Source organism: Macaca mulatta, chromosome 5, assembly GCF_049350105.2.
Source record: "Macaca mulatta isolate MMU2019108-1 chromosome 5, T2T-MMU8v2.0, whole genome shotgun sequence".
In the NCBI taxonomy this organism is placed as follows: domain Eukaryota; kingdom Metazoa; phylum Chordata; class Mammalia; order Primates; family Cercopithecidae; genus Macaca; species Macaca mulatta.
The window spans coordinates 57,432,022-57,443,909 of record NC_133410.1 but is presented as its reverse complement, the minus strand read 5'-3'; the positions used below and the strand labels follow the sequence as shown (position 1 = coordinate 57,443,909).

Below are 11,888 nucleotides of genomic sequence, written 5' to 3'. Positions count from 1 at the left end.
AAAACTGGAGTTGGGAACATCAACAAGGAGACTGCCGTGCTCCAGGCGATGAGTAATGAAGGGTTGAAAGAGGGGTGGTGATGGTAAGAATGAAAAGGGAGGCCAGGTTTGAGGATCTTTCAGACATTCAGTCTCCAAGATTTTCAAATTAGATAGGAGAACACTGAAAAACATGCAAATGTTAGGTAAAGCACTGAAGAATTATGCCAAGGTTAAGAGCTTCTCTACACAGCTCTCAGTTCTATCCTTACCTCAGCTCATCTAACCCTTGTCAGCCTGCGAAGGATGGCTTTAATAGCAAAGAGCACAATTCCCTGGAATGGGGTTTGGTAAGCTGAGAAATTTATTCTGTTATACCACTAATACCACAAAAGGGGGTTCCAAACATTTCCTTTCCTAAAATCTCATCCTATAGTTCCTCCAACAGAGGACAGAGTTGCTTCATTATGAGCACCATCATACTGTCCTTTTCTTTTAAAACAACTTCACCTAACTGTCCATTCCAAATTTCTATATACACAATTTGTATGTGTTTTGAATGTTATTTGGCCTTAAAATGAACATGTGACACGACTTCAATTTAATGGAATATGGTATCTACTTGAAAGACTATGACTATGTCAAGATCTCCTTCACCTAATACTGTAATAGCTCTGCTTAAGAAAAAAATTAAGTATACAGAATATATTTTATATGCAAAACTTGAATTGTGTCTAAAATAATCTGTTGCATGTATGCACAAATATTTTATAAGTTGGTAATTTTATAAAGGAAACAAGTTTTGTGATATATTTTGGTGAAAAACTTGCCAGAATTCATCTTATTCATATTTTAAAGCATAATCTTACCAACAGCTTTTGAAGTTGATCATCTAAATTTCCAGATTCCTGACTGAATTGATCACGCTCTGTCCGGGCTTCAGTTAGCTCTGAGTTGGCAAGGACTAACTGCTTTTCCAGCTCTTCTATCTGAAAGGAAAGTAAAAATTGAACAGTGCCTGATTATGACAGTGGGTAATATAAAATAAATACAGACTTTGGAAAACAAATGGTATTATTTTGAGAACAAAAATAAAAGTTTATTGTGAGGCTGGGTGCAATGGCTTACACCTGTAATCCCAGCACTTTGCGAGGCCAAGGCAGGTGGATCACTTGAGGTCAGGATTTTGAGAACAGCCTGGCCAACACGGCAAAACCCTGTCTCTACTAAAAATACAAAAATTGGCCAGGTGCGGTGGCGGGCACCTGTAATCCCAGCTACTTGGGAGGCTGAGACAAGAGAACTGTTTGAATCCGGGAGGCAGAAGTTGCAGTGAGTCAAGATCATGCCATTGCACTTCAGCCTGGGTGAAAAAGTGAAACTACATCTCAAAAAAAAAAAAAAAAAGTGTATTGTGATGTGTTTTGTGAAGTTGTTTTTTTGTTTTGTTTTGTTTTTTTGTTTTTTTAAAGAAAATCTATGCTGTATTTAGCCAGGGAAGTTAGACAAAATGAAATATTTAGTACTGTTGAATTTGGGAATTGCCTGTAATACATCCGTCTCCTGTTTTCATACTATTCAAGATTTATCTTCTGTGAAGACATGTTCTATAATTTGGTATTTAAGAAAGCTTGAGGGTTGGCCTATGCCTGTAATCCTTTGGGAGGCCAAGACAGGAGGATCCCTCGAGCCCAGGAGTTCAAGACCAACCTAGGCAAAATAGGGAAACCCCATCTCCACAAAAAATGTTTTTTTAAAGATTAGCTGGGCATGGTGGTGCACACCTGGGGTTCCAGCTACTTGGGAGGCTAAAGTGGGAGGACTGCTTGAGCCTGGGTGGTTAAGGCTGCAGTGAGCCATGATTGCGTCCCTGCACTCCAGCCTGGGTGACAGAGCAAAACTGTTTCAAAAAAAAAAGGAAGCTTGATATGGCATAAATTACATGCTGCAGAGCCTACACAAATAAACTGTATTATACTTAGAAGAGCTATTTTGCTTCAGAATATCAAAGTTTTGATAATAAAAGGCATTGAATATAAAAGAATGAATGGTAACAAGTTATTAGCTATTGTCATTATTTTATATTCACTACTTTTTGAAAGGATGAATTTATATATATTTATATTTACAGTCAGACAATTTATTTAACCATTCTAACCCTCATTCTGTTCAACTATTAATGTAAAATGGGAATAAAAGTACCAATTTTAGAGGATGTTAAAGTGCATTTTATTCCAACAAGGCAGCTGTTTGATCTGTTTAAATATGCATTTCTATGACACATGCCATAAAATGCATCACTGTTAATAGCATTTCTATAGTTCTTTTTTTTTTTTTTTTTTTTTGAGATGGAGTCTTGCCCTGTCACCCAGGCTGAAGTGCAATGGCACGATCTCGGCTCACTGCAACCTCCACCTCCCGGGTTCAAATGATTCTCCTGCCTCAGCCTCCCAAGTAGCTGGGATTACAGGTCCCCACCACCACGCTCAGCTAATTTTTGTATTTTTAGTAGAGATGGGGTTTTGCCATGTTGGCCGGGCTGGTCTCGAACTCCTGACCTCAGATGATCCACCCGCCTCGGCCTCCCAAAGTGCTGGGATTACAGGCGTGAGCCACCGTGCCCGGCCTCTATAGTTCTTAATGTCTAGGTTCAGTGTATACTAACAGGCTAGGATCTCAGACTGTGGAGACTAAGGGTTTATATTTTAGCTGACCCACACAATATCGTAACTTAGATAATAAGATATTAAAGCAATGAGAACATGTTGATACTTAGTTATATGGTGATACCTTATCTTTAACTAGGTATCTACCATTACTATTTTATCATCTACTTTCTAGTAATAGGAAATCTTTCACATCTGCATAAATGCTACATACTCCTTCTTACCTTTAAGGTGTCTATGTAGTAGGTTTCCAATCTACTGTCAATAATAAAACCTGGTTTGGATGATGTACTATGATAAAACTTTCTTAACTAGAGAACATTTGACTAAGACTAACTTTTTCTTGACAACTTTCTAGTTTTACTATTATTTATTTTTAAAGATCTTCACTTATTCAACACATATTGGATTATATTATCTATACAAACATATACACGTGTCTCTCTTTAACAATAATCAAATAATAGAAGTTATATATATATATCTACATATACATATATGACTAAGAAAGTACTAATACAGGACTATCAGTTTCCCATTTACCTACAGAAATCAGAATATAGACTTTAATATTTATATTGGCTATATTCCTAAACTGACTTTGTATCTGGCTGCATGCTAAGTATAAAAAGTAGTTCACAAGAATTAGGTACACATAAAATATTAGATTACTGTCTAAAATGTATTCCTAGACTTTAATAATCCAATAAAGTACTTTCCAGGAGGCCGAGGTGGGAGGATCACTTGAGACCAGGAGTTTGAGACCAGCCTGGGCTGCATAGTGAGACCCCATCTCTACAAACATAAAAATAAAATTAGCATGGCATGGTGGTGCATGCCTGTAGTTTTGGCTAGTCAGGAGGCTGAGGTGGCAGGCTCGCTTGAGCCGGGGAGTTTGAAGCTGTAGTGCGTCATGATCGTTCCACTGCACTCCAGCCTTGGCAACGGAGTGAGACACTCTCTCTCAGAAAAAACAAAAAAGGACTTCTTGTGCTCCTTTTGGGGCATACATAGGAAAATAAATGAAAAAGCCCCATAAAAATTCAAGCTCTGTAACACAGGTAACTTCCTAAGAAAAATGAAGGAACAATATCAGTTGATAAAATCTCTTCACTTTTATTATTATCAGGAAAGACTAAATCAGTACACACTTAGTAAATACAGTAAGGGGAAGAACCACAAACGTTACTGTTACACAGTTATCATTTTGCCTGGCAAGGAATGGGTACATGAACATGATCCGACAGGCAACATGATCAGCCAGAGAGCCAAACACCTTAGGTTCTTGTCTAGTTTCTGTTACATAACTTCTCTGTGTTTCCATTTTTTAATCTATAATTGGAAAGAGTATTCTAGATGATCTCTCATGTTCCTTTCAATTCTAATACTTTTTTTTCCATGAGAACAGTATTAATAAAGCTGAAATAATTTATTTTCCACCTGTCTTTTGAGCTATAAATTCAACAAGAACATTTCCAATTTGAATTAATCATATGATTAAAATAAATGTTTTCTACTCCTAGCCTGGCATAAACCATTTCTATCCTTGAGCAAAGAAAATAATTTGTATATATGCTTTAAAAGCTTAAATTAAGATTTTCTCTTTTGTCTGCTTTCACTTAAAAAAAAAAACTTCTGGATAATCATTTCATAACATCAAACTTGACATGAGACCAAATTAAAAAAACAAAGAAAGAGAAAAGTGCCAAGTCTTATCTTTCCATCTGTTTATTAAGTATAAGAAGTTCCTCCAGCCCCCTGCAGGAACATTTGTTTTGTGGTTGTCAGTACTGACTCAGCTGCTATAGCTCTGCTTTTACCTTTCACTTTTTAGAGTAAAAATATTTATATTAATCAATTAAAAAGATAAATAGAGAGTGAAAGGGAAAACCATTGAAGTAGCAGCTGAGTTGATATAAACAGCTGTAAAAAACACTATAAAGAAAAGCCTTTTAAAATATCCAGAATAAATATTGACATCTGAGATGTATTAAAGATTTTTTTCTTTTTCTTTTATTTTTACATAGTAGCACTGGTTTTCCCTTTCACCATCTATGAATGCACTTTTTGGTTTGGATTACTGGACAAATGAGTATTGGGATTTCATTCTAATCTCACATTGATTTTAGAGATATTGCCAATCATATCAAATCACATGAGGTTTGGTTTGTCTGTTGGTGGTGGTGTTTTCTGTTTTTCTGTGCTCAAAAAGACACAGCTATGGAGTAATAAGGGATGCTACAGGCCAGCATGGCGGTGCATTGGCAGAACTATGCAGAGGTTTGCACAGAATCTTCCTGCACAGTATATATAGCTCTAGCCAGTGCTACTAAATCATCACTTTTTTAATAGAAAATTCAGCCCCAACTGCTTTCAAAGTAGTAAAAATAAACGTTGAATCAAGATCATGAGGTATTTTTGTTGTCAAAAAGCGAAAGTTAAGAGTAAAGCCAAATCTACAGAGCCAATAGTGACAGCTTCTACTGGTCCAAATTCGTAAAGGGGAATTCTGGAGGTTCTCCTAAAATGGAAAGAGAAGAATAGAAAACAGCATTACAGTAAAACACTTTTGTAAGCTACAAAAGCTACATCTCACATTTTTTTTTTGAAGTACAATTTCTATGTTTACCAGCATAAAATAATTGTGTTAATCTGAAGAGAAATATTAACTTCCAAAACAAGTTTTCTCTTAATTTATGCATTCTAGTTGGAAAAGTTTTGTTTAGACCGCCATGTCATCAATTTTTAAAAGTAAAAACACTTTCTAAAATGAAGAAATCTGACCTCGGGAGAAAATACTAATACTGCCCCTCATAAAACATGTTGATGTTTAATATCAACACACCTTTATTAGTTTCCTTTCACACAAATCTCACCTTTTTTTTTTTTTTTTTTTTTTCTGAGACAGGGTTGCACTCTGTTGCCCAGGCTAAAGTTAGTGGTGTCATCATTGCTCACTGCAGCCTCAATCTCCCAGCCTCAAGCTATCCTCCCATTTTAGCCTTTCTAGTAGTGAGGACTACAAGCTCACGCTACCATGCCCAGCTAACTTTTTATTTTTGTTTTTATTTTTGTAAAGACAGAGTTCCACTATGTTGCCCAGGTTTGTCTCAAGCTCCTGGGCTCAAGTGATCCTCCTATCTCAGCCTTCCAAAGTGCTGGGATTATGGGTGTAAGCCACTGCACCTGGCCATGAATTTCATTTTAATCACAGCTTTTATGTATTATTTCCTTTGATATTTTTCCTTGTTGTTATTTGAATAGTACATACCAAAATATGCACTGAAGCAACAGAGAAAAATAGATTTTAAGGTTTTAATAAGCTTTAGCAATGTCAACTCGCGTGAAAATAAAAATTAAGCAGAATAATTTGTTTTTAGATTTTATATTCAATTCATTATAACAAAAACATTTTATAACAATACAATTTTTTATGATCTCAAGTGAAATCCTTGTTATTCACTTGTTTGATTTTCCTTGCTCAGCTACACCATGTAATTAACGTCACCTTAGGCCAGAGTGTACTTAGCTATATTTACATGGCAGTCATCTCTGAGTGCTCCCTGACCAAATCAAAGGGAGTTACTGTTAAGACAGTCTAGTTAACCATCAACTAGGTGCCAACTCTATTTAGGGTCACTGTGGTGTATTATAAATCTCAGTGATTTACTAAAACTAATGAAGCTGATATGCCCTCCTTATTTCCGTTAGCTGTTTACTATTTAAGACTGTCAAAAATTCTTGCTGAGCCACTATTTACATTAGAGCAAAATCACAGAATGATTCTAATATCATGTTTGTATCTATATGACTCCAAAACATTCATGTAAAAAGCTTGCAGTCATTCATCTGGATCTCGTGCTTCTATAATGCCAGAGATTTAAATGCTTATAAAAACTTAGAAATTCTTTTTATATATTTTAGATGGATATTTCAGTATTTGTGAAAAAATTTCCCAATTATGTCCAAATCAGCATGATACTATATATTGGGCCAAATGCAAATTAGCAAACAATGGGTGAAGCTTCTGAAAGGATAATTTTTCCAAACAACAGTATAATGGAAAGCTATACCAGTTACCAATCATGTAAGAAACCACAGGTGAGTTGAGCTTTATTTAGTACTTTGGTGGCTTTTCATAAAGTTTGTCAATAGACAATGGGTACTTAATTTTTCCAAAATGATTTGTGATTATTCATGAATATGCATTACTATATTGGACTATAACACAATAGCTCTCTTATTTCCTCTCTCACTGTCAGAATGTCAGCTCTCACTTCTGCCAGAGTGGCTACCTCCACTAGACCCAAGTGAAAAAGCACCCTCCCACCCCATGGTGCACTGAAATCAGCCCCTCCTGCTGTTGTCTGCAGGGTGCGGTCATGACCCTTTGGTATAGGCTTGGTCTGCCCAGACTGCTATCAATCATCAGGGGAAAAGCTTGTCCTGAGAAAAGAAACTAGAACACAAAAAGCAGGCTTCAGAGAGGTGGAGAAAAGCATATGCTCCTCTCTGACCTTTTGTTTGTCGAGTGTACCCTTTAAGCGGTCTAAGGTCCCTTAAGGTTGCTCAGAGGTGGCACTGGTTGAAATAACACTGCCACAAGGATTTAGGTTAAGGGTTATGCAAGGAGGTTTACAAAAGGAGGCAGTGTTATTCAAACTGCAACCCACCAATAAATTATGAAATCAATTTAGTGAGCTTCAAATCAGCATCTGAAGAGAAGAGAAAATAGCCAGCATCACATGTAATAGGAGTAAATATTGTTTTATGAATCTTGCTTCAGTTGCATGTGTGTATTGGATCATAAGATGAACTATATTTCTTACTGTGAGTAGCAATGGAAAATATTTGGAAGACACTGCTGTAAAGGACCCACACCTATAACTGAGATTATACAGTTTCGTGTTACTCTATGGCTTAGACTTTAGTAAAGTCATGTCTAAATTCCACCCTCAGCTTAGATAAAGGTTGAGGTATCTTATTTCCATATTCGAACCAAGGAGAAACAGCCCCCTCCTGTGGCTGGCTGGAGTGATAATTAAAATGAGGGGTTGCCCAGAGAAGGGCAAATGTCTGGAAGAATTCGTGCTGCAATATATAATTCTTCCCATATGGAGCTTTCCTCCATGTACTGTTACCCTATAGAATTGGTTTCATTTTATAAAGGGTGTATGGCAGCTTCCTTATACTCTCTTTCTTCTAACCTACTGCTCCAAATAGCTAAGGTGTGAGAAACTGACTACAAGTGACAGAACTGTACGTAAATTGTTTCTGCATGGCTATCTAAGGGTCTCTTACAAGTAGGATGACTAAATATAGACTTTATCTTCCAAATGGGGACACTATGGAGATGAGAGGTAGCATTCATAAAACAGGACACTGGGCTAGCAGGTGTAAACCGAGACTGTCCCACGCAAGCAGCCTTGGGTGATCACCCTTCTTACAAGGAATGAAGAACACCACTCCTCTTAATGGCAGCTCCTTGTTTGTTTTTTAGGGTCTTACTGTTATACAAATGATTGAAATGAACAAAATCCTAAGCTCTGGATAAATAGATGACAATGATACTGAATAGCTTCTCATTAGCTATGGAAAGTGAAAGAAAAAAAACAGAGTATCAAATATTAATTAATGTGGTTTTAAAGTGAATTACATGATGAGAGATGAAGACTTATCTTCCTAATTAGTTTTTATGTAATTAATTCATTTAATTATTCTTAAAGTTAATTCAGTTTGTTAGCTTCACAATGATTAAGAGTTAGGAGTTGAAGTAAGAGAGGAGGTAGGCCCCAAAAATATTGAGTAGCAGGGGGATCTGGCTGGTATGGAAGTATCTGCTAAAGGTTAGCTAAGTAAAAATAATTAAGATGGTCTTATTTTTAATGCATTTTTTTAGAAACTTACTTGAACTATGCAAAAAATGTTTTGCTAAAAATGAATCAGAGTACATAATTTAAATAAAAATTGTTTATAGTTTAAAATATAATTTAGCATGCTCTTACTCCAGCTTATAAACTGCTTTTAATTTGAAATTACTTTGATTTCTTATTTTCAAATAAACTATTAATAACATAATATTGATTCTAGCTATTATAGTCTCTAGAAGCAGAGCAGCAAAACCTAAACTCACCTTGTCTTCATACATCCTTTTGGCCTCCCTTAATTCAGAACGTAGCTGAGAAACAGTAGATTCCAGATCGCTGAGCTGACGCATATACATAGAGTTTTGATTTCTTGCTTGCTCTCTAAGAAGAGTTTAGAAGGAGAATAAATGCAAATAGCAAACTAAGAATAAGAGTAACACCTGAGTATTCTAGCTTTTTGACACTACTACTAGTTATTTTATATGGCATTATTAAGCCAATAGTATTTTATTTTCCAAAATTGACTCAAAAGCTTCAGCTCAAATATATTGTAAACCGCAAAAGCTGGGTGACAGCTGTATGGGAGTGCATTACACTATTTTCTCTCTACTTTTGTATATGATGGAAAATGTCCATATAAAAAGTTTTAACATACAACTCAAATACAATTATTTCTATGCATATGCACACATTTTACTTATATTCATATATATTACACACACACATATACATACATACACACACACACACACACACAGATATGGTTTGGTTCTGTGTCCCCACCCAAATCTCTTGTCAAATTGTAATCCCCACACGTCAGGGGAGGGACCTGGTGGGAGGTGATTGGATCGTGGGGGCAGACTTCCCCCATGCTGTTCTCATGCTAGTGAGTGAGTTCTCACAACATCTGATGGTTTATATGGCACTTCCCTGCTTTTCTGCTCCGTCATGGTAAGACGTGCTTGCTTTCCCCATGATTGTAAGTTTCCTGAGGTCTCCCAGTCATGATTCCTGTTAAACTTGGGGAACTGTGAGTCAACTAAACTTCTTTCCTTCATAAATTACCCAGTCTTGCGTAGTTCTTTATAGTAGTGTAAGAATGGATTAATACAGAAAACTGGTATCAGGAGAGTGGGGCAAGGACACCTGAAAATATGAAAGTAACTTTGGAACTAGGTAACAGGCAGAGGTTGGAACAGTTTGGAGGGATCAGAAGAAGACAGGAAGATGAGGGAAAGTTTGGAACTTCCTAGAGACTTGTTGAATGGTTGTGACCAAAATGCTGATAGTGATATGGACAATGAGTCCAGGCTGAGGTGGTCTCAGATGGAGATGAGGAACTTCTTAGGAACCAGAGTAAAGATCACTCTCACTATGCTTTAGCAAAGACACTGGTAGCATTTTGCCCCTGCCCTAAAGATCTGTGGAACTTTGATCATGACAGAGATGATTCAGGGTATCTGGCAGAAGAAATTTCTAAGCAGCAAAGCATTCAAGATGTCACCAGACTGTTTCTGAAAGCATACAGTCACATGTATTCATAAAGAGAGGTCTGAAACTGGAACTTATGTTTAAAAGGGAAGCACAGTGTAAAAGTTTGGAAAATTTGCAGCCTGACGGAAAAGAAAAATCCATTTTCTGGGGACAAATTCAAGCTGTAGAAATTTGCATAAGTAAAGACGAGGTGCAAGACAATGGGGAAAATGTCTCCAGGGCATGTCAGAGATCTTTAGGCAGCCCCTTCCATCACAGGCCTGGTGACTTAGGAGGAAAAAATGATTTTGTGAGCCAGGGCCCACTCCACTGCTCTGTGCATCCTCAGTACATGGCACCCTGTGTCCCAGCTGCTCCAGCTCCAGCTGCGGCTAAAAGGAGCCAAGGTACAGCTCGGGCTGTTGCTTTAGAGGGTGCAAGCCCCAAGACTAGGCAGCTTCCACATGGTGTTGAGCCTGCAGGTGCACAGAAAGCAAGAGTTGAGGTTTGGGAACCTCTACCTAGATTTCATAGCATGTATGGAAATGCCTGGATGTTCAGGCAGACGTCTGCTGCAGGAGTAGAGTCCTCATGGGGAATCTCTACTAGGGTAATGTGGAGGGGAAATGTGGGGTTGGAAGCCCCACACAGAATCCCCACTGGGGCACTGCCTAGTGGAGCTGTGAGAAGAGGGCCACTATCCTCCAGGCCCCAGAATAGTAGATCCACAGGCAGCTTGTACTGTGCACATGGAAAAGCTACAGACACTCAACGCCAGCCTGTGAAAGCAGCGCAGAGGCTATATAATGCAGAGCAACAGAGGCAGAGCTGCCCAAGGCCTTGGGAGCCCCCACCTTGCATCAGTGTGCCCTGTATGTGAAACACGGAGTCAAAAGAGATTATTTTAGAGCTTTAAGATTTAATGACTGCCCAGCTGGATTTTGGACTTGCATGGGTCCTGCAGCCCCTTTATTTTGGCCTATTTCTCCCATTTGGAATAAGAGCATTTACCCAATGCCTGTAACCCAATTGTATCTCAGAAGTAACAAACTTTTTATTTTACAGGCTCATAGGCAGAAGGGACTTACCTTGTCTCAGATGAGACTTTGGGTTGTGGATTTTTGAGTTAATGCTTAAATGAGTTAAGACTGGGGGATTGTTGAGAAGGGATAATTGTATTTTTTTTTTTTTTTTGAGACAGAGTCTTGCTGTGTTGCCCAGGTTGCAGTGCAGTCTCGGCTCACTGCAAGCTCTGCCTCCCAGGTTAATGCCATTCTCCTGCCTTAGCCTCCCGAATAGCTGGGACTACAGGTGCTCACCACCAACCCCAGCTAATTTTTGTATTTTTAGTGGAGACAGGGTTTCACTGTTTTAGCCAGGATGGTCTCGATCTCCTGACCTCGTGATCTGCCCGCCTCAGCCTCCCAAAGTGCTGGGATTACAGGCATGAGCCACCGTGCATGGCCAATAATTATATTTTAAAACGTGAGAAGGACATGATATTTGGGAGATTACAAATCTGAATTGTAATCACCACATGTCAGGGGAGGGGCCTGGTGGGAGGTAACTGGATCATGGTGGCAGATTTCCTCCATGATTTTCTCGTGATAGTGAGTTCTCATGAGATCTGATGGTTTAAAAGTGTGGCACGTCCCCACTCTCTCTCTCTCGCTTTGCCATGGTATGATGTGCTTGCTTCCCCTTTGCTTTCCATCATAATTGTAAGTTTCCTGAGGCCTCCCACTCATGACTCCTGTTAAGCCTGTGGAACTCTGCGTAAATTAAATCTCTTTTCTTCATAAAATTACCCAGTCTCAGGTAGTTCTTTATAGCAGTATTAAGAATGGACTAATACAAATACTTAAAACAGCCAATCCCAGGAGCTCCAAATACTTGCAAAAAT

The 11,888-nt window shown here is 38.1% G+C and overlaps 1 protein-coding gene across 1 annotated transcript in view; it reads right to left on the bottom strand.

Moving 5' to 3' along the window:
* The window catches only part of CCDC158 (coiled-coil domain containing 158), a 102,784-nt gene that overhangs the window by 65,276 nt on the left and 25,620 nt on the right, over positions 1-11,888 (bottom strand). Inside the window, exons 8-9 of the mRNA XM_028848487.2 lie at positions 8,779-8,893; positions 849-968 (exon numbers count right to left, since the gene is read on the bottom strand). Coding sequence (XP_028704320.1) covers positions 849-968; positions 8,779-8,893 — 235 coding nt within the window. The remainder of the gene's footprint in view (positions 1-848; positions 969-8,778; positions 8,894-11,888) is intronic.